The sequence below is a fragment of the Saccostrea echinata genome, unplaced genomic scaffold (assembly GCF_033153115.1).
Source record: "Saccostrea echinata isolate AGI-Se365-2 ecotype Australia unplaced genomic scaffold, CSIRO_AGI_Sech_v1 ptg000086l, whole genome shotgun sequence".
Taxonomy (NCBI): Eukaryota; Metazoa; Mollusca; class Bivalvia; order Ostreida; family Ostreidae; genus Saccostrea; species Saccostrea echinata.
In genome coordinates, this window is record NW_026889835.1 from 3576113 (window position 1) to 3600998 (window position 24886).

The window sequence follows — 24886 nt, forward strand, 5'->3', positions numbered from 1 at the left end:
AAAATGCACACAATTGTGCAACCTTTAGTTATCCTAGTTTATTACATTTAGTTTTATCACATTTAGTGATGTTGCAAGGCAAATTGCGTTTTATATTATAGCTCTTTTGACGTTTAGAAAAGTGACATATAGAAAGCATTAAAGAAAAAAGTTTTCATTAAGATTTTTAATTTCGTTCAAAACTGACGTCAATCTAAACATCTCAGAAAACATGAAAATGGAGAAAAATACTAAAAGTAAACTACTAGTATGTGATTAATAAAAGGCGCCTTACATTTCCCGATCTATAATGAAATCGCTTTCCTTCATTAGCATTACAAACAATTTTAAACTTTTGTTTGCAGTTTTCAATTCATATTCTATGCTGTACAGAACTCTACCACTCCGGGTGAAATTTCTGAAGTTGTACTTGAAAATGTACTTTGAGATAGAAGCTTTTTAGACTAACACTGCAAAAACTTTGTGTTTACAGTCTATACTTCAGTCTTCTGAATGTGTCTGGAAACTATATTATTCTTATCAATCGACTAAATTGACTGATTGGGTTTAATTTGTTGAACGCCAGTTGGTGTTTGCATGTACCAAGTACACTTGTCTTTTATTCAATTTCAATGAAGATGTATAAAACAATTTTATTATGACAACCATATAAATACAAAACATACAAAACCTAAAAATAAATATTTACAATGGAAAACTGGTTTTGTAAATCCTTAGTGGATAATCAAAATACTTTCATGTCAAAGATAGTCTCTGTCGAAAGTTTTGCCTGCATCATCAATATGCGGAAATTATCACATGACTTGATCCAGCCAATAAGCTACTTTTGCTTTCTTTCAGCAGTTGTCTCTCTTAGTTGTGTTCATTTGAACACTGGAGCACTGTGCTCGAAGCATTTTCGGAAGATTCCATGTTGTCAATGATGGACGTGGTAAAATCAGAACCTGCGTAATATATAATAATAATAGGGACATCACTTGTCCTGTTTGTACAATCCCTGCACTACAGAAAGCTATTAACATGAAAATATACAACGTCCCTTCGGCAAAACTGCTTCCAAGCTTCTTTGTATATCCGCAATTTCTTTTTACGAATACTAAGTCTAGACTTTTTATGCTTTTTAAACTTTTTTCGCTTTTTCCTTCTATCTTTGGGTCGTCGTCTCCTTTTCTTGTTTCTCTTCCTATGCCTCCTGCGTTTCTTTTTTCGTCTCTTTTTCTTGCGTTTTTGCAGACGATTTTTCTTTTTCTCGGGGATGAGATCAGAATTATTGTAAGTTAGATCTGGAAGTATAGACAGGAAGTGGGTGAGGGACTGACAGCTCATTCGCTGAACTGGAGAGAATTACACACGGAGAAACACATGCGGCAGGCAGGAAGGGGAGACTACTGGGCTACTACTTGTCTAATCTCTCACTATTTAAAAGGAGAATCAGGGATCACTACAGAGAGCACTGAAGCAGCGCCTTAAGTCAGACTATCGTGTCTACATCTAGTCTACTTTGATAGTTTAACATCAAGGTCAGAGTGATACAGTGTTGCATGCAAGTTTAAACGATCACAATAAGTACACACACACAAAACTTGATACCAATTTGACGCCAATTTTAAGGGGAAAAAAAGAGATTTACATATTTTACCCAAATTATTTGTAAATCCATTATTAAGTTTAAAAAGTTTGAAGTCCAAAATTTATATTAAAAAAAAAAAAAAAAAAAAAAAAATTATGGATCTTACAATAAAGAAAATTCATGACGTCAAAGTTTCTTGCGGGTACTTTAATTATAAACTCTTGCTATTTTGCTTTCTTTGTTTGAAATGGGTTATAGAGCTCTACAAATTATCAAAATTTTAATTTGTAACTACTATGTACCTTTATACATGTATGTATATTTTTTGCAGAACAATATCCAAATAGATGCACAGTGTATCATAAAAATAAGACGAAAATTCTATTCTTTGATAGACCGATTGATATTCAAGACAGGCATGTGGAATTCATCTATGAAAGATGTTTAAATTATTCCATACCACGGTATAACATAACAAGGCGAAATGCAAAGCGTGTGCAACATCTGAAACATGCATCAAGTCAAGGATTAATGGCCAATTGGTAAGTAATTGTTCGATCAGAGCGTTCTAAGGTTCGTTAATCCGTATCTCATTTTTATCAGATGAAGGATTTATAAAACACAAGAGCAGCATCAGAATTTATTTGAAGTTGTGCATACACACTCAGAGCTCAAATGACGAAACTGTGCAGCCCCTAGAGAGTTATCTTTTAGAATTTGTAATAAATTTACTGTAATTACTCTGAAAATTGAGAAAAACTATAACACTGAATGAAATTAGTTACTCATTGATGGAAGATACAAAGCAAAAATGTGTGGCGGATGTTAATCTGAAACACGTTGATTTCCGTCGTAAAACTAGATCAAATAATTTACTAATCATTTAAGCCTAAAAATACGTTTAACACAAATTACAGATTAATTTTGCAACATGCATAGAATCTATGGAATGTTACATCTACTTAATGTGACCAATATTTATGGCGCGATTCTGAAGATGATCAGAGTTTTTAATGACGCCTTATCTTCTTGATTGAACAACTTTCAATTTTAACCCCCACCATCCCCTCCCACCACCCACCTCAAGGCTAAAAATGTATTTTCATTTGTAAAACTTATCATTACCTATGCAAAATTTGAGATAAGGACAATATCATGATATGTTTACATGACTTGAAAAGTGACCAGACGGTGATAGATACAAGCCAAAGATTGGGATCATATTCAGTTACCATGCGATAGAGACTGGTATATTTGGGGAAAAAATAATGTGGATGGGCCACAATGCTCACATGAGGCACGCTGCCCTTTTCTCAGACAAATATCTTAAGTTGTGAATCGATTGGCCAAATGTTATGTCAAAGTCAATGGAGTTAACCTTTTTTAAGCTTTAAAGTAAAAAAACACAATAATTCTTATTCATGCAGCGGGTTTAAGATTCATTCTTGAAAAGAGTCTTTAAATATTCTTTTTATGATATTCTAATATAAAATGTTGACCCCATTTGAATAAAGGAGACCACAAACTAATTGAAATCTTGATTCGCAGTTTTTGAGATGGATTTTCTGTGACTTCACAATAATTTTACCTGTATTTTGAACAGTTCCCCGTGAAAATTAAGATGACCCTTCATTTGAACACGTTTTAAATTTCTTCTACCCAAGGGTACTTAGTGACAAGCTGGTTAAAATTACCTTTGTGGTCTTGAAGAGTAATGTTAACATACAGACCGACTGTCAGAAAGAATGACAAATAAACTTTGATCAGAAAAGTTCTTTTGGATCCCTGCCTCAGGTGAGCTACAAAGTCAATTGGTCTTAAGCATGACAGAGATCAAACCAAAAAAAAAAAATCATAAAAAGTATGCAGAAAATGTTACAAGCGTTTGTAATTTTTTTTTTTTCAAAAGATTCTCTGACCTTTTTAAATAAACAGAAATTTTAATTCAATTTTGAAACTTTTTTACTTGGACTAAATAATTAGTTTTCTTTATACTTGGACTAAATAATATACTAAATATTCAGTAAAAAAATCTTTAAGTAATTAATTATTTTTATTTTAAAAAATCAAGACCTGTGAAAAAGTAAATAGTGTACTTGTTTACTCCGAAAGATTAAGAAGAAAAATGAAAAAAAAACTTATGTAAAAATGTAGACCCCTATAAGTGCACCACAACCACCTCTGCATGCTTGTATTTACTCAGTTCAGTGAATGTATTTATTCAGTGAATGTAAGTTCACATTTATATGCATATACAAAGATAATTGACGTCAGAATATGATTTCTAATTTGTAATTTGAGCTTTAAATGATGTGAGTAGATTTATAGAGACAGCATTTAGACTTCATCATGGACTAACCAAAAAGGAATGGTGACATCTACCACACTGCCTGACTTGGGTCTTTTTCTGATTTAATTCTTCGTAATAAATACAATTTAATTTTTCTTAATAAATGCATACAATGTTTGTTTTGCAACATGTTTATTCGATTTTTTATCTGAACAGTATTTTTGATGTTTTTTTCTTCTTTCTTTCTTTTTTATCTATATAAATATTTAGCAAAAACAAATAATTCCTTTTTTCAGAAAATTCAACACAGTGTTCGCTGTTATATTTATAAAATTTATTTCAAGATAAATTGTTTACTTCACATATGAATCACTACAGCTTTTTCGCAGCATTTTATTTCTCTAAGAAATTTTCAGAAAAAATACTTGGAATTCAGTTCCCAAATTTCTGTAACTCTTACACGTATAAAATACTATCGGTGTTAATAATCGATATTTTTTTTTAAAATAGATATTTATCTTTATAATAATTCTTAAAAAAAGACAGATTGAAAAAAAAACTATAATGATATTTTATTTACTACTTTTTACTTACCGACGCATCGTCTCATATCCATGAGACAACATCGACTTTCTATGAGATTCGGACATCTGGCCCCATTTGGGGAGGGGCTCTCCAATACTTCGCGAGTCCGAGTAATCATGCCATACCGGTACCCGCAATTCTGACCATTTCTTGTACATGGGCTCCATAGCGCCCAGGGACCAGTCATGCAATCGACTGAAATATACAGACAATTAAGGTATATTCGGACAAGCATAATCATTACATGTATACAATACTATCTCGAAACATTCTTATACATTTTTCTAAATAATTAAGGAAATCTGTTGATTTTTTTTTTATATGTATATTATTTAGGGGGAAAAACCAACCATTTGTTTTTCTATCAACATATTCTTATTTAAATCCACAAACTGGATTTGAATGTAAAGCTTAATTTCCAACAAACACACTAGCCATAAAATTCGTGAAATTTTGTGTATAAACAATTGAAGTCGTAAACGGATGGCGATAGGCTATGTATAATAATTAGGTGGAAATATCAGAATAAATCGTCACTAGCTGTATATTCGTATGTATTAAAGTGCGACCATGTGTTAGTAGGAATATCCTTCCATATGCCACCAGCGATAGATAACTATCAACATTCTGTACCTTAAGTTTGATGCTCGTTTAGCATGTAAAAAAAGATACTTGGGAAATTTTATCAGAAGTGTTCATACTGACGATGAACAATAAAACAAAAGAAAGGTAAATTTAATTACGTACTGCTTCAAAGGAGCGGCATTACGAGAAACACATTGTACAATCTCTTTAGCATCAAGTACAGAAAATTTTTGCAAAAACCATTTTTAACTTAAATAATTGCTGTAAAATTTGAATGAATTTGCATTTACTTTTAAAGAAAAAAAAAACGTTTAATTCAATTTAAAAAAGACTTTTTCTTTATCACCTTGTTTTGTTTGAAATAATGATTAAAAAAAAACCAGAATTGCATTCTTGTCAGTGTTTGTTATAAATAAAAGTTATAAAATATCCAATAATACCATAAATCACTGAGAATCAAATATCTTTTTATCTATTATATCAAAATTTTGTTGGAATTACCTGTCGGTCTACAATCTTTGGAATAGTTAGCATAGTGCATTCCATCTGGGCATCTCTGAATACACTGTCCTCTATAGGAAAGGTATGGACTCCGACATCGCGTGCAGAATCCCTGGCCGAAACAGCTTTCACAGTTCTCTATCTGACATCCTTAAAAAAAGCAAAATACATGTAATTTGATCTTCAAACATTAAAATCATTCATATATATTTCTAAAATGTCTTGTAAAACTTGGTGTTGAGATATTTTTAATAATTAAGAAAAAAAATCACATTAAATCGATCTTCCCTTTGCTCCCTTTCCCATAAAATCTATTTGCACTTTTGCTGAGAGAGAGAGAGAGAAAGGGGGGTGATAGAGAGAGAACTTCCAATTTCCTTGTGGTAAATGTTGTATTAATTGAAGAAGTTTAGAGCTTGAAAAAAACTTGAACTCATCAAAATAAACGTAATAGTTTCCAAATAGAGCAAGGGAACTGGGAAGTCATTCTAAACATGTGAAGATTAGAACAATATGCTATAATCAGCTCACTTTAAGTGTAGCATATCTTGTTATAAGAGCATGTTACTCCTTTCAACCCTGCTTAACATTCCCTGCATTCTAAAATAAGGATCAGCTTATGGACCTCTTCCCTCAATGATTCATGTAATAATCTACCTGACAAATTGCATCCACAAGCTGAGGAAAAATACCAGCGATAACGATTGTATCAAAAAGAGTGCAGTTCATTTTGAAAATGACACGAGCGATATAAATGAAGCATAAAGTTAGATTCTAATTATCATTTGATCTAATTAATATGTATATATGTTATATTAAATATGTATCTAAACCTTCATCTGGTATTCATAAACTTTTTTCCTTAAAAAAAATAATCGAATTGATTAAGTTTGAATATCATTTTTCAATAAAAACTGCTCAACATAGAATTAATGTCAAATATAATTTAAATCAGAAAAAAAGTAGAGTGTATAGTTCTGAACAATTCCATTTGTTATGGATGGCGGTCAGTTTATATTTTCATACCTTTTTACAGAAGTGGAAGAATTTCGTGAAAACAATCAGCATCTCGTGTTTATACATCCGTAACTCTTTATTGCAGTTTGTGGTTGAAGAACTTATGGTCCACATTCTCTCTTTATTTAAACTGATACAAGATCAAAAGCTGTGCACGATTTCAGAACTCTCATTAGCGGTAGTGAATTAAAGCAGGAATCGACCAACCTCAACGCCAATGTCACAGAGTAACGTGCTCTCAAACATTATCACCAGTAATGAATTAGTTATGTATTAAGCGAAAGAAATACAGTTTTGTCATAAAGAATCCACCTAAATTGAAAGAGTTCAAAGTATTGAATTAAAATAAATAAATATATTTTTAATCGAATGTTTAAACAATAAAATGCTTTCTTTGGTTGTTACAGGAATGTCGCAGCTGTTGCAGAAATAAAATACATAACCCGCGTAAGCAATAGCAATAGCTGCGACGTTAATTCCCGTACTTACAACCAAAGAAAGACATTTTATTTTTTATATTTATATTTTTATAAAAAAAAAACCAAACAAACAAACATTCAAAGTAAATAAAATATGTTAAATGTTGTATTATAGATGTGCATGTCATTGTATGCATAATTGATGGAACAGCCGTTGCTTAAAAATTCTATGCAGGTGGCTTGCTTAGTGTTGTTTATGGACTGATTAACGGCAGTGGTTTTTACAAGAAATAAAGGAAATGATATTCAGTAGACGTAAATATATCATTATTATCTTTTTAAGTTTATGGACAATGCTGGTTGAATGTAACATTCATTTAATTCAAAATAATGATTAATATATTTGCAATCAATGAGCTGGCTAATCGTCAGAGTACTATGGAGAAAGGAACATTATTATTATTCTTTTTTTTTAAATATATTCTCCGTCAAAAATCCTCGTCTTTGTAGTGTTTTATGTTTTATATTTTATTTCTGTTAAACTGTTGGCTTTGCGCTATGGTTTATATTAACTACATGCATCTTTTACCGAAAGAAGTCAGGGTTTTGAAGCTATTTTGAAGCTTTTAATTGTAGAACAGTTACTTGGTTAAAAAATTAAAATAAATTGATACATACTGTAACAAATACTGTAGTTGTGACGCCTGACGCCATAATAACCAGTGGGACAACTGTGAGTACAGACGCCTTGTTGACGCATTCCAGAACGCGCAAGGAACAGGAAGAGGCTGGGTCGACACGTAATACATCCGTTTATGGCGGAGCAAGTTGTACAATTAACCGGGTGGGCAATTCTGCCTGTATGCTACAAAAATTAGGAATAAAATAATATAAATCATTAATAATGTTGTTCTTCTTAACAAATGCATTAAAATACTGTCAAAGCATCAGTAGATTTGAATTCTGCATATATATATTCTTCTGTACAGAATTTGAATGTCTGTTTTTGGAATTCCAATTCATATTTATCAATCTGTTTGATTACTAGTCTGACTCTGACTCAACAACCCACAATACTAATAGATAATATTTTTCAATGAATTCCCAAAATGTACGACAGACGTCAATCGTTCCTGCTCGTAAGAAGAATACGTGTTCGGAAGGAAATTTCATATCAGTTCTTGTTCATCTTTTGATTGTTTGGAGCTACCTACAATAAAATAATGAATACTCTTTTTGATCTTCGTTTTGTTTCACTTAAAGAGAGAATGATGATAGATTGTTGTTCTTTGCCTTTTCATTATTTATTTTTTAGACCGCACATCTGTTGCAAGACAATCTTGCAGTCGACCGACTCGCCTTGTAATTAAATTTTTGTACGGAATGCTAACAATGCCGGATAGGACGTCCCTAGAATTTTGGTAACAATCGGAGAAATTAATCCGGCAAAAGCCCAATGCGTAACTGAAATTTATATTGTACGTTCCAATAACATTTCAAGCTTTAAAGTGATTCGCACCCTGATCGACTGAGCGTTTGCCAGATTGAATAAGGAAGGGAATCGTCTATCAATAGAAGCTCGTTATCTTGGTGAAATGTCTTGATTTTATTAGGCGCTGTAACAACATGTCTCTCAGCGTTTACATAGAACTACTTTGTATATTGCAAAAGCTTAGAGCTTGTTGTTTGACGCCCTGACATAACCCACACAGGGCGCTAGCAATGAAAATCACGGTAGCGCGCCAATAAAAGATCATTAACGTTGTTTCTTTTGTTGCTTTTTGTTAACTACACGATGAATTATTTTAAGTGTGAAAATTTGTCTTCATTTTATTTTTCTGCTAATAAAATTGTCGTTCTAATGTCCAGTCTATCGGGTGGCTATTTGCTCAAGTAATAAATTGATCGCAAGATTGTAATCTAATTAACACTTTTGAAAATGAATATGTTTCATATCGTTGTTTCGACCTTTATTGGAACTAAAAATTATCACAAAATAAAACACCTTCGAATCAGAGACTCGATTTTTCTGACCAAATTTTGCTTTGCCAGGAATTCAAGAAGAGGACGTTATAGATATCAGTCTATAAGATGACCTCGGAATTTTCAATGCAATTTTCCTTCTTTTCTTTGAACAAAAACAAAACTCAACGAAGGGGAACTAAAAGTGATGTTTGCGAGAAAAAAAATCCGTTATTACATCGCGATCCATTGATCTGAATGAAGATGGTGCTTCAGAATCAAAGGGGCACCCGCTGGAAAGGAACCAAACGGCCTCATAAAAATCTAGCCTGATCAAATGAAATTCTGATGTCATATTTCCTCCATGAAGATTATTTGCAGCTTGTTTACATTTGAGGGGTATTAGTATAGCATGTGTTTGTTTGAGAAGGTGGGGTTTTCAAAAATTATAATGAGGAGCTAGTATTTTAGCTATCATTGATATGAACATATTGTATACATGTATTTATATCATACAAATATTTTCGAACACATGTTATAACAACTTAAAATGTTCCCAAAAAAGATTAAGGTATTTCCACCCTCACGAATTTATGGGTCCAAAATAGAAAAAAAACTGCATTTATTTTCACTGAATATAGTTTAAATTATTTAATAACCACCAAAAATGTATAGGTTGCAATATTTTTTTAAGACGTACATGTAAGACATACAAAAGCAAGAAGTATATGTCAGCCTAAAAAATGCAACATTTTAGTATACAGTATTATAAAAATTATGTAAAAACTGGTTTAAATACATATTCTGATGCTGAAAGTTCCAAAAAAAATTTTACTTTATTTATAAATATGTTTGAATTGTAAATATCAGGAAAACCATTTTACATTAGAAGTACAATAGAGAAAAGATACATCAGCAGAAATTACTGCCCTTAGCAACATTTTTTAAGGATTAAACAATTGATTAAATAAGGAAAATATTCAATTTTTTAACTCTTTTTCTTACAATATTTTTCATTACACTCATTGAAAAACATTCTTTCGAAAAAGGTATATCGGTATCAACATTTTGTGATTCGTCTCTCCAAAGAAGTATCATAGAGTCCCAAAATGGAAATGTTTTCCTTAGTAGGGAAGGGCTTTCCTAAGTTGTTAGAACTTGTAACCAATCCCTTTAATAAAGTATGTTCAAAACAAACAGAGGTAATGCCAATCAATAATATTTAACCGAATAAAACATAAAAGGTTCTAAATAATTTCTCCAGAGCATGATATTTGTTACAAGGAACAGATGATACGAGTCCTCTGATACCACAATGGGACTCAATGATATTTCTTCTAAAGGTTTTGTGTCTTAGTTTATTGTGTGAATGATATTTAGACTTCAATTTCCATGACAAAAATAAGAAGGGGGATTTTAATCTTTTTTTCAATATTCTGGTACCAAATTGCGATGTACCGGTACTTTAAGCATATAGTTTTGCCACTTAAGATCTTTCTGCGAGAGGCTCCCAACCTGATTCTAAATAAAGTGAATCTCATGAGGATATTACTTGCTGCATTAGGTTGCTCTTTTTTTTTTTAATTTTTCAGCATCTTGTAATGAACATTCATCCCAAACAATAGAACAGTATTCAAGTAATTGTCTAATGAAAGTAATGTACATTGTTGATAATTTACATCTACAAATGCTGTATTTTAGCTTTTTTGAAAACCTTATCTTTGGTAAACCTTTTTGATTATATTATTTATGTGTTTAGATCAATTAAGATCCTGACTTATAAGTAGTCCTAGATGTTTTGAGAGGTAATATATTCTAATCTACATAATCAGAATCGCAGTTTGGGAAAATAATAGTCCGAGTAAAGTTTTTAAAAATAATATTTTTGATTCGGATGGGTTGAATTTCATAAGCCAGTTGAATGACCACCTGTCAAATTCATCTAAGTCAAGGTTCAAGATGTATTCAATATTTGATGCATTGTATGTTGAACATTGTAATAAGTTATCTGGAAACAATCTACTTAATGAAATAGTGTTTTTTAAGCATCATTTTTCATCAAAAAAAGTAAAGAGCCAAGGGCTGACCCCTGTGGAACACCAGCTACATGTACCTTTTTGTAATCCTCTATCAATTGTCCAATTTTAAAGAAGAGAGTACTTAGATACCATCGTCATTGCAAGATGAAATTTGAAAAATATTATTTAGTTTAATTTAAAAGTTTAGTAGTGACTGATGTAAAATTAAAAATTTAGCTGTAGATGAAGAATGTAATTTAGTATTGTACATTGACATTTACAGTTTTCTTCGTTGCTATTGGGAAATGACCCCTGGAACAATGATAACGTTTTTCTTCATAACATTTTTTATTTGAAAAATTAAATATAGTCAACGTTTTCATTTTGTTTGTTTAATTTGGCACAGGTGAAGACATCGATTCAAAACATACAAAACAAATAACACTGTTCCAGTACATTGATATGTAGTTGCCTATGCAAATCTGAGCATATTCTGGAAATTAAACCATACATATTCCGTGAGTATATCCCTAACAAAAATTTACTTAAGTTAAATATAGTTTACTTTTGTTAACTATAGTAAAAACTTTGATACTATGAAACTTTACTCTGTATTTTTTTGTTGTTGAGATTTTAAAGCTTAAATCTCTACAAATTTTTAGCAGTGATGTAAAATTTGGAAATAACAAGTAATTGTTCCATTTAATATAAATGTGCATGTATGAATTAGAGGAACACAATCTGAAATCCATAGTAAAAATACTTTGATTAACTATAGTAAAAACTTTGATACTATAGTCAATTTTATTTAACTATAGTTTTAAAATTCTAGTATTTTTAGGTAGGGTATGATTGCAATCAATGCTACAGGAGTAATTGAATTATGTACTAGTGAGCTTTGTGAGAGGCTTAAGTTTTTTTCCTCCATATCAAAATTCAAAATCTAAAATAAATATTAAATTTGTTACATAACCTTGACCTTTAACCGTTGATATTGAGTCAATGTCATCTTACCTCTAACTGCATATATTTAAGAAAGATACTGCAGTAGTAATTTAGGTGAAATGAAATTATCATTTGGCCATTTGTCTCTTATATAGTCGACATTCCATATTAAGATCTGTATAAGATTTCGGCAAACGCAAGACGTTATAGGTTGCAGGTGCCAAGGTATTTCAATTTTTATGCATCTAAGGATAACAAATTAACAACGCCTGACGTTGTAAATGTACTTAGTCCAAAATTCGCCAACAATATGCAAGAAGAAAACGGTAAGGGGGAGAAAAGGAAAAATGCTTTAAGAAGGCGTGTCTAATTGCGAATGGAGTAGCATTCCGGATCAGCAGATTACCGTCAATTTCTTCTCATTTCTTTTCACTTTCAATTTAATTACCGTGTGTGTATCGGAGGGAGACCCTGACATGCTCAATAAACGTTCGTCATTGATAATCTTTGAACCTCACTTTATTTTGCATGTTTTTGTTGTTGCAACCGTTCCAACTATTCTTGGAAATCGACAACTTTTTAGTGAAATATACAAATTACTCCTCCAAAATATGTGATAATTCCCTCGGAAGCGATCCAAACCGAAATATTTAAAATAAATTGAGAAAAAGTACATTATCAATAGGCTGGCTTTTTCCTTATTTTCTCTGTGCTTTTTTTCACCCCAAGCAAAGAGATGAAATAGCAGATATACCGCTTTCTAGTTGGGAGGTGTCGTAAAATATGGAAAGAATCCACATGTTTCGAATATCTCATAAATGGGATTAGAATTAAACGACTCCTATGGAGTAATGGGAAAATGAGCTCAACCGAAAAAAAAGTTACCACTACACAATCTAATATCGTACCAGAAATTCATACTGCGCACTCATTTGTTTTTGCAATAATATAAATAAGTTATGTAAAATACACAGCAGATAGATCATATGGAGGTGTCGATGATAACATTACCCACAGTATTGCTTTAATTTTAGAAATGTTATCTCATGCAAGCTACCAATTTAACAGTATTATCTATCGTAATTACTAAGGAGTGATTAAGAATAAAGCTTTACAACAATTATAACCAGAAATAAATGAACTCTGGTCTCGTTGTCCCGATAGGTGGCCTTTCCTGTGAATGTTACGAAGTAAAACGGTGTATCTATTACACTTTATTGTATTTTTGAATTGGTTTTTATTACAACCATTATTAGTCGATATCTCAGAGACAGATTTCTTGTACATATTAACGATTTTCCAACAATCAATATACATGTAATAATGCAACTGTGATAACGTCTTCCCAGATTAGCAATATATTGCTTTGGCGTAAATGTCTGTCTTTCTGTTCGTTTACGTGAAAGATAGGATATTTCATAAATGTAAACTACGAACAGTTAAATACAATAAATATAAAAAGTGCTTATTTATGTTCCGATACATTTTTTTTCATTAATATATATATATTTCTTCAATTAAACTTACTATTTTTACAAATTACAACCGATGACCATTGTCCAAGTCACACCGTGTCTTGTTTATAAAATTTTTCCGTAACTGATTTTCAAAAAAAAATTTCTCTGTTAATCAGAAAGATGAACACCATGCAGTTCAACTTGACCGATTTTAATAAACATGTGTGACAATGACCAAAAATGTTTTCAAAGGTAAGATCATATTCAGGGAACCACCATTATTCATTGTGTTGATCACATGACTGTCTGGAGACGTCCAAGAAGATCCACTTGTTTTTACACCACCGACAACAACAATCAAAGATGTCTCTTCTCACAGTCTGATTCTCACTACATTATATCATCATATGCAGTCATTACAGTCCGGTTTTATTAAGCATAACAAGCAGTACAGTTTTGTCTTGCAAGTGTTTCAATGTAAAAATAAATTTGCTTGTAAGCAACCAGAACTGACTGCTTTCCACATAGGAAAGTTTATAAACATATGAGTAATTAAAACAAACACTGAAAAGAAGATAATTGTCTTACTCTCGATGAACATAAATCACATATATCTGGAGAGGCAGAACTTTCCAGTCATGTATATAAAAATCTTCTTTATCCATACTAAAATCTCATATAATATAATATAGCAACACCCCCCCCCCCCATCACTAAAAAAATCAGGGATCCTTCCCTTTCCAAGAGTGAATTAATGATCATTTTAGGAATCATTTGTTCAAAGTACACATCACGAAGTAATGAACAAAATACACGTTTGCTATGATTAGGTACAACAGTCATCTAAGACAATTCTCTATTTACTAGATCACTTGAGGCAGTTAATATTATACATTTATTGACTGCATGGTTTCGAGGGCAAAATGCGTGTTGTCGGATCCAAGACCATTAGGCCGAAGGCAAACAGTTTGGTTCGAGGGGTCGACAAAATGCACTTTGCCCGAGAACACAGTCAATAAATGTTTGTTATACCTTTTACTTTTTTATTCTAAAATATCTTGCGCTGCCATGGCTTCCATGTTTGCGATAATTGTTAAGATATTGCTGATTCCACCTACAGCGTGACGTAAAAACGTCATAGCGGTCAATATCTTGCCGACAGGTCCAATATCTCACCCAGCTGCTCAACATCACTTTTTTTTTTCTTTTGGACCGATCAGAAAAAATAAACAGTGGAAATACAGTGGAAATGTCAGTCATTTTTAAGTATAGATTTACATATATGTATATAGGAAACACTTTTTAAAGGTAATATATGAATATTTGACTGTAAGATAAACAACCAGCATTATGAAAGTACCGTCAATATAAATGTAATCTTGTTCAAAGAAATTCAGTTTAATGAATCAAACAACAATCCAAAAATGAAATTTCGAACGCTTTTGATTTTCTAAACAAAACTGGATATTCTTCTTTAGTCGGATAAATATTTTCTAATTGACAAATTGATACTGATTAGAATTATAAATGGCTATGATACAGCTATCAGTTTAGTTTATAAACTGAATCCTATTTTGATTTTGAAATTGGAATTCGACGATATTTCTATAAACGTTAACTCGGTGAACTCGATTGTAAGGAGATGATCCTCCAAAAACAATTACGTCGATCCTATATGACGTTGTTAATGAAAATGTATGGTTAGATTTGTTAGCACGTTAATTCGACATGACTGGATAAAAATGAAAAGAAGTAGAAATAGAAATCCTTCATGTAAACATAGAGAAAAAAAACTTGTTCTTTGAAAATAAATAGCATAGCAATGGCAATGTAACATTCACTCATATAAATTCAAATGATATATCATGTTAATCAATAATTATACTTGGTACGGTGCGTGTTTTACAGAAAAGTGCTACATACAGATTCTCTTTTCCTATTTAAACCTTTTTGCCATCCATGTACAAGCAAATTAGAACATTTTGGAATTATTTATAAGGAGGGAATATTTTAAGCTGTTAGACTGCTGTTCGACCCTACCATCTCACAATTTTTAAAAGAAGTTTTAAAATATATAAATACAGATTATTTTTAAAACTTATTCTCGTTACCTTTCTTTGAAGTCTGAATTAGTGAAGGATGCACGCGGTCATAATTGAAATGTAAGGGTAAACATAGCTGAATCTTTTAGTATATAGAGCATAATATTCAATGTTTTGAAGTTGGATATGGAATGGGACAGGTGTTTTTTTTTTTAGATCTGCACGAGTAAAAATACCCCCCCCCCCCCAAAAAAAAAATTCCTGGTCCACGAATGAATTAAATTCCATCTCCAACTACAAAATATTGAATTTTCTTTTCATAACATTTTCTTTGATTTTCCCTTTGCTACTGTCTTCTCGTAACATAGTGCAGAGGCTGTGACGCATAGTTATTGGTTGGAACGTCATAGCTTATCGAACATTGTAAACACGGATTTCAACAACGTATTTGAGAAATTTTGGCAGTTTTTGTATCTGTCATGGTGGTTTATTTACTCTCTCTATACCTTATAACAGGCCAGGAAGAATATGTTTTTACAACACTCTTTGCTGTCGAGTTTTACCGCAATTCTGATATTCTTTCACACTGTGACAAAATATCACTTTGATATTCTTTTACATTGTGACAAAATATCACTTTTACTCAATAAAAAAAATAACAGCATTACACTGTTGAAAATGTAACAAAATATTATATACATGTACAAAAAATTTTGAATATTAATTTATAAATTATTTTATACCATTCAGAACATTATGATGGAAGAGAGGTATATTTGACAAGCATACCAGTGAAGCACTAAGCCTGTCTGAACACTCTTTGATGTTCCAGTCTAGACACGAGCTGGCAGTGAAACTAACATTGTGTCACTCTGATCAAATGTGTGTGCTCACAATTAAATAGCCAACAGCAGATGTAAATGCTATAGCTAATTTCCTAGAAAATCGGGTTTGAAATACCTAGCATACTCTTCCCGTAAGATTCTGCTACCAGTACCTACAGCTCTTTCACACTGGTAATTGTATGTCATACGTAATCAAGAGAGATGATAATCCTCTTCTCGTGTAAAATTGCACAGAGGGGATGCAAGAGAATAACTGCTACTTAGCCGAATTCTCAAGAAATCCCCTTCATGGAAAATAAAATTATTCTTAGAAATATGTTTCTTTTTTGCATTGTTACAACATCAGCGCTAAGTCTTTATTCGTAAGCAATGCATCTAGCGACACACAGCCTAGATGGAATCGTGAAATTAATTTCCGAGTGTGCAAATACCTGAATGCATTAAACAGGATATGCGACAAAGACATTTTAGATTTACTTTCACTGTTCACCCTGTGTCGAAGAGTAAATAAGAAAATAAGAATTCCTCACTAGTTGAATATAGGATACCAAAGCACGAAAGTATACCCATTCAAGATATCAGCATCACCAAAGAAAGTCAAAATCAACACTCGATTACAATTGTTATTACTTTAAAAAAAAGCTCAGTGTTTTGTGACAGTTTTATGAAAGAGACTTTGTCCATTTTTTCCCAATTTGGCTTAGCAATTTGTCTAAGAAACCCTTTTTATGATCCTAAAAGTAAATGACTAAAGATCATTAGATTGCTAAGGTTTAACTCTAACAGACGGAATTATGGTCATGATGATAGACTGGATATTCTACTTTAAATTCTCTCCAGTGAGTATTTTTTAAAGATGAAACATAAATAAATATTGAAATTATCTCATCCCATCGAACCAATAATCCTTTGATTATTTTGTTAAACAAAATGAAAATTTTATCAAGCAAAATTATATGGTAAATCACTCGATCCGTTACTCGGGAGACCATTTCCAAATCTAGTAAGTTTTGAAAGACAAATTCCACTTTGAAACACTTGTTCTTCAGTTGTTTTTTTTTACCCTTCAAAAAGAATTATTTTAAAACTTTGTTTTTCCACAAGAAACAGAAAAAATTTAAACTTACAACGATTGGTCAGTGTAGGAAAACTTCAATATAAGCAATCAATTGATACCCTCCATCAATAAGGACCAATGTGGTGATGTTGGCAAAGCACATTCACGTATATCTTATACATTAAAAAATGGAAAAGAAAGAAAAAAAATATAGGATTTTGTTGAAACTGGCTTACCAGACGTTGCATCGGTAATCACTGATTGGCAAATATTTAAAATAAAATGTGTATACACAAAACAAGTAACACAACTTAACATAGCATTCATCCGTTGCTAATAAGGCTGAAGCTCGATTAACTATCAAGCAATTTATCATCTGTTATTTTTTTTTTTTCCAATACTAGTAGTTAAGTAGTCTCGACTTGTATAATCAGTAGTTGTCAATTTGGAGCTCCATATACCAATACCCTCAAAAAGCACGCACTCCTGTAAGGAACATGTACTCTATCCACAAATATCAACCGAAAACTAATTCTTGCTTCAGTGACATTGACCTTTTACAATTATTAGCATCATAACATTTTTTTTAATTTAGTGCGTGCATTTTGAGGTTAATTTTCATCTTCATTATCGTTTGTAAACAATTTGGGCAGAAATTGTCTTAAAGAAAAGCCAAGCATATTGTTTTAAAAGAGTTCCATTACAATGAAAATAAATACTCATGTTTTTAATCCAAGGATTTTATCTGCCAAATACATGTATAACCTTCGTCTCTATCTATCGTTAAACCATCAAAATAGATACTTGGCACCCAAGAAAATGTCAAGCTTAAAAATCTAGAGTCAATAAGAAAAAGGGAAATCAAGTTAATTAAAATGCAGTTTGGCGACTTTGACAGCTCTAGCTATATGCAAAACGATGCGCGATCGTTATGACAACACCTTTTTAGATATACACTTCAGTATGAATAGGATATATAACAGGTTTCACATAAAGCAAAAGTGTTGTGGTCTTTAACCTAATCCCGAACAGTGTCACTTGTGTTTCTATGAGTTTTTATTTCCATACTGAATATTCATGAACTATTTCTAGACAACATGTTCGTATAATGCGTGTAACTGGACTTGTGGTAATTTTATATAGAGAAAGTAATTACTTAATAAAACTGAGCCATAATTTTTTTGACTTGTATCACTTTGTCAGAAATGTAATATTCCAAACCAAATCACTCTAAATGTTACGTAAGCCAATGAAGACCGTTTTGTTCTTGCAATTCTAAAATCTTGGTAAACGATTTGCAAAATTTGTGGCTGGTGACTTTGACATCAAAAATGAATTCCATCTACTAATAAACATCATACATATAAAGTTTAATGTTGAAAAATATGATAGAAGATATTGTTAACAACATAAGTATATGACATACATTACCAGAAAAAGACAAAACTATTTTTGTCTCTGTCACTTAAATGAAATCAGACATCTAAAATAAATGTATTAATAATAAAAACAAGAAAAACTGTTCATTTTATATTTTAAGTGAAATATATTATAAGTAATTTATTTTGTTCACAGACATTATTTTCTTCATTTAAATGTGCATGCTTTGGAGATGTGTTTAATTAATTCTCGAAACTATATTATAGCCAGCAAGTTTAATTCTTAGCCCCTCCTAACACAGGGTCAGTAAATATTTTCTCTCCGTCTCCCAGCTATTGAAACGTTGTTTTAGGGCAATTTTGTCCATATAGGGCTGATATTTTATTTTGTATTATGGCCCAAGGGAAAGATTAACTCTAATTTTAAAACCAAAGGTCAGTTTCAGGGTTTCTAAATTAGCCAAAATTTGTTTCCAGATGCTATTGGCTTTCACCCACAAAAATTGAATGTGCTGAGAAAAATATTTACCCTGGTTATAGTTAGGTCAAATGCCAATAGCACTTCGCGTAACAAATGTCCGCATATATGATGTCTATTCCGAGAACAAAAATTCGACATTATAAAGATTATTGAAAAGTATCGAATGGTTTCAAAGTTGAAGTCCAGATTATGGTTCGCAAAACTCTCTAATCTTGTTAGTGAGTGAGTAACATTTTATCCTAGAGATATGGAAAGTTCTCAAGTCATTTTACCTAAAAGTGACTACTTTTATTAGTTTTTGAATGTTCATATAGAGAAGTTTTCATAATCTTATTGTCTCATTAAATGTGTCGAGAAATTATACTTTACTCTTACATAACAACAAGGCGCCATTGATTTACTGAATGTTTTTTTTTAATTTCACGATAACCCAGTGGTAAAGATCGGGAGGCCTGGGTTCGATTCTCGTTCGCCGCGCCGAGTCAAACCTAAGACGTTTTACGTAAAGGTAGTGACTGTTCCCTCGCGAAGCGTCGGCACTAGAACTGAAAGTCAAGGGTCTCTCAGACGAGACCTTAAAAACCGAGGTCCCTTGTCACGGTAGGCGGCACGATAAAGAAAGAAGTAAAGGTCTAGATTTGAAGCCCTTCACCGGTATATGGTTAAATGGTATGTGAGTTAAAAATTCTCGAATGAGACGTAAAACAACATACAATCAATCAAATTACAGCAACAATTTTTTTTTTAAATATGATTTGCAAATACGGCTGTCTAAGAACTATGTGCAGTACTTTAGGATTGGTTAGGCTGAGGCAGATAACACAGTTATCAAGTTTTTCCAGCTTTTGTTTTAGAATAATTAGTATCCAAATCTTTCAATTGCAATGTGTTCACCAATAATTTCTTGACATCTGTTATGCTACATGTAAATGGTTTGGTGTTTATGGAATTTTTATCGATTTTTTGACACGTCTTCAGCATTTGTCACAAACTACAAGAATATCGTGGAGGACAATTTCTTTGGTTTTCTTCTTAAATGCGTCAAATGACACATAACTGCAGCACTGCAAAAAGTACTCGTCAAAATTCGTCATACTGAATGACTCAAAATGGATGCGTAAATGGCATCACGAACTCAGTGTCTCTTGCATATTAATGTTTCATGCGCCAAAGTGTGTATGGCTTACTTATTTTTTTTAAACAAGACCGCGGCAATTACATTGTATGAATGAAAATGAAATACATGTAGGTTAAATTTTGTATGCACTTCCCTCTTCAAAAAATGTCCCTTTGATGTGATTTTTAGCATTTTTAATGAGTTTCTATCTGAAGTCAAGGCACGAAAATCAGTTGGAGCTCAATTCCATGATAACCAAACTTTAAAAATTATATTAGTCCAAGTGTTAGCAAAAACCATTAAGAAAGTCTCCTGTGAGGTTCTCTACCACAGAACTGGTTAATATTAAAAACACGAGTACAGAATAACCACACAGTTTGATGATAATGATTTAATCTTCCAGAACAAATGTATCTACTTTCAAGGAAATATAACTGGCTTATTGAGCGATGGCATAAAAATGTTTCTATTATGATGTGTAGTAAGGCAAATAATCAGTGCAGGTGCGCTCTCAGAGCGATTGTGACTAACTTCTCGTGGATTTCGGCTTTTAAGACTGTTAGAATTCTTATACAAGACAAAAAGAAGGGAATCAATAAAATGAATGTTGTGTAATTGTGGAAAATTATATAAATTGTTTGAAGAAGCAGAAAACAATGTACGCCATTAAATGCATGAGAGCGAGAAAGAGAGACAGACAATGACCGAGAGAGAGAGAGAGAGAGAGAGAGAGAGTATTACTATAATAGGACCAATGAACTGGGAAAAAATGGAGCTGGTGTCCGAAACACTCAAAAGAAATCATTTAAATAAACGTATACGTTTTCATCGTAAACATCAATTATAAATTCAGTAAGCAGGGGAAAAAGTTTCATATTACAATATCATCTTTATTCATTATTTAATGAAATTGATTTAAATATATAAAATGTCAAACACAGTACTACAAATTGTCGGGCTGTTTCTTTTTTAAGTAGCATTCCTATTCTTTATATGAAAATAATTCTGAAGGCCTTTAATGAATATTGGCAGCAGATACAAATTAAATATTGTGATTTCAAATTCTCTAAAATTCCAAAATCGGTTGAGATTGAGTGATTATAGAGCATATATTTTTCAATCGGACGAAAGTGAGCCCACCACGACAATAAGAATGTGTATATCAAAAGAAGATAAACCTACCTTCCTTTTCACTAAGATTAAAGTCCAGAACAAAATAGGATGAAAAAAGAAAAGAATTAGAGAAAATGCCCTTAAGATGTTTAGGTTTGTTTCAATAGTAAACTTAAATTGAATCATTTACTCTGGTTCTTAAAATCCATGTAATGGGCAAAGAAATAAGAAAATCTCACTATAGGTTTAGTTATTATTTATCTTGACAAAGAATTGGAAATGAATTCTTATTCTCGATCTTCCTAGGGGAACTGCTCAAGATTGTGTATACTGACATACATTTGAACTTTAATATATACAGCGTTTATTATCCCCTTTAGCCGTCTAGAAATAATTTATGTTAAGTTCATGACCATGTATAGGTTGGAAAAAAATTTTTAATACTCATTCCAGGTAAATTTCTCAAAGTTTACCTTTTTTTAAAAGCAAAATTATTTGCAATGTCTAGCTTCTCAAAATATAATCTTAAAAAACTCATTGTTCAAGATTCGCGTGTGGGTTTACGTTTTTAAGAGGTGTTTCTGCACTTAAAAATCGGCGTTATTTAATTTACTCGGGAAAATCTCCTCCGCGACGATTTGGAAGGGAAGTTCGGAACCGATGCAACTGATATAAATACCTTTGATAAGATTTAGATACAAAGCCTGAATTATGGCTTGCTAACAGTGTTAACATTGGACAAAGTGTACATTAGCGACTTCACGTTGCAGCAAAGTTCAAGCCATGTGCATTGAAATGAAGTTGGATTAATAGATAGAACTTGCTATTTGAAACATCAAATAGGAAAAAAGAGGTGATACACGAAGTAATTAGAAACACTGCTATACACGTGGGTCAGCCTTTCTGGTTTTTTTGCCTATGTACATGTGTAAGAGATGCCATTCAACATGAAGGTTCTATGCATTGTGCGTCTCTTTCGCGTTGATTTGTTGACAGGTTGGTATCTACGGATGTATACCCTATAATTCTCTGCAATAAACAACAGACTTTGAATAACAAAAGATAATTCCCCATCTTTTTGGTCTAGACCTTCTTAGTGTAAATTTCCTTCCGATTGATGTGTAATTAACAAGCGCTATCACGTGCAAGAAACAAGTTTGGATTTGCAGGTTCGGATCTTTTGGTAAATAGACTATTCACTTTTGTAGAACCGCCTTTACCCACAAATTGCCACGTTTGAAGGGTGTTAATTAATACCACTTCTATAGTGCAGGGTTTGGATTTCCATCTAGACAGTATAATTACATCTCTATCTATCTCGCAGCTCAAATTATTCTTTCTGCTTAAAATTCCGTCCGTGTCCCTTTCTTTGTTCGACATACAAAGATTTTGAGTTAAAGATGACTAATTTTTACCATGTGAACAATATCAATAATTACCTATCTCCCCCAAGTTTCTTTTTAGCGAATTCTTTACCAAAATAAAACTAACAAATCGCTCTATTATTAAAAAAAGCAGAACCTAAGTATTTAACTGACTATTCTAAATACACGGGGGCATTTTTATCTGTTTTTATCACGTAGTATCATGAAAGATATGTAGGTGGACATTATTTCTCTCAGAGTGCAAGAAGCATAGGAAAATACCATGTTTTATATGTTACTAAAGAAAAAAGGCCTTGATGCAAATGGTAGTTAAACTCACGTCGAGTTTGTCGATTTTCCATCCGCGCTCTTCCAACATGCAGATCCGTTACTATACAAAACAGAAGAAGCACCAGTCTCACACAATTCATCCTACATTATTTTGACGAAAAGTTAAATCCAACATTGATATTATATTAATCCAAACAATTTGGAATAAGAAATATACACAATTGTTTCACACTGCAGTAAACATACGGCTAAGAACACGTGGTTTTTGTATGTATGTGTGGTTTTTGTAGAAAAATAAATGTCAACCCATGATTGCTTTGATTCAGTTCTTCTTACATAAAATCCAGAAAATAAAGATTAATTCTTCATTGCATTTGAAAACTGCATGGAATATTTGAAGACGTTCAAGTATTATACCTATTCTCTTCCTTTCCAACTTTTGGCACCTGAAAACTATATCTGTCTGTCAAAACGCAAGCCCCGCCTATTAATATACCGCGTGATTTAGCGCACAAATGATCACGAAAACGCACAAGAATAAGACAGTAGCAAAAATTATAATTTAAATTATACTAAAATACATACAAAAAAAAACTTCTTTTCTTAGTTCATCTTTTCCAAGTAACAACTATTTCTGATATAATCTGAAGGATATCAACAATGTATGAATAAAATTAGCGAAAAGAAAAAATATTCAAGAGAGCTCAATGCTCAAAAATGCACTTAATCTGCTCCCATTCTCGTCTGATTTCTCAAATTGACTCGTTTTAAATATTGAAGGCATCAATAAAAAAAGCCCTCCAAAGTAGCTGTCTTTTAATCTTTTCAATCCAAACGAGGTCGATCCTATTTGAGGGTCATCCAAGAGAAGAAATTGACACACCCCCAAAGAAAATAATGCATTCCGATAAAATTATAACATGCAGATCTGTAGAATTTCATGAGAGGTATGGAAAAGGTCAACTTAGAAAAAGCATGAGATCGTGTACTTAAAGTAAAACATTTTTTCGGCTATTTTTACAAGTCTGGTGCTTTTTAAACGTTCCCAATAAAGCTTTAAAAACGTATCTCCATAAATTCAATCTATCAATTACAGACAGATTTTAAACTTACAACACTTTCAATGGTTTTTAATAGTACATTTTACATAGTTATCCTATTTTTAACAATTACGCTGAAATTGACATAACAGGGCCCTCTTTGCCACACGAAGTTGTTCGGTTGCTAATTTTTGTTACCATTATTTAAATGACAAAAACGGATCTTCGCATTATTCGTTGAGTATTGACATATAACAAGCGGTGACTGTAGGAGCCAGTCTACAGCTGAATGTATCACAACATTTAGGGACAAGTTGTGTTTTCAAAGAAAGGAATATGAAATTTAGACTAGTATTGTGGTAGATCAGTAACGTACTCCTAAGCAGATGCCTTTACGACTTAAAAAAAAAATAATTAGACTGTATTTTGGTTTCAAAGAATTGGGAACGGCATACATGGTGTCATATTGCAATTAACCAAGAAATGAACCTACAATAAATTGGAGTTTGTGTTAGCATCAAGACTATGTGGTTAAGGCACCAAACATTAATTTCAACTGGGGGAAGGCATTTGCTGTATTTCGCCTATTTCAGGGAAATCATTGCAAAATTATGTTCCCTTTATAGTTTCACTATACCTATTAATTCCAAGTACATAAATAAGTGTAATTTAAACAATTTAATACAAGTATTTATAAAGACAATTGCAATATCAGATATTATTCACAATCTCTCTCTCTCTCTCATACTTTCAACTATGCATTACCTTTGTCAGTTTTGAATATTACTTATCTTGTTAATTGAAAAAA

At 32.0% G+C, this 24886-nt stretch overlaps 1 protein-coding gene across 2 annotated transcripts; it reads right to left on the reverse strand.

The window, feature by feature from the left end:
- Nucleotides 1–612: 612 nt before the first annotated feature.
- On the reverse strand, nt 613–23505 carry LOC133177086 (R-spondin-2-like). Of its 2 annotated transcripts, none has more exons than XM_061312180.1 (5): nt 23088–23505; nt 7646–7832; nt 5532–5681; nt 4455–4640; nt 613–944 (listed from the first exon to the last, which is right to left on the reverse strand). In XM_061312180.1, the coding sequence occupies exons 1-5, from the start codon at nt 23124–23126 to the stop codon at nt 853–855; spliced, it is 654 nt and encodes a 217-aa protein (XP_061168164.1). In that variant the 5' UTR covers nt 23127–23505; the 3' UTR covers nt 613–852. The 2 variants fall into 2 exon arrangements, with proteins under 2 accessions (XP_061168164.1, XP_061168163.1); XM_061312179.1 differs by having other exon boundaries at nt 613–1283; nt 23088–23504.
- Between the last annotated feature and the right edge of the window lie 1381 nt (nt 23506–24886).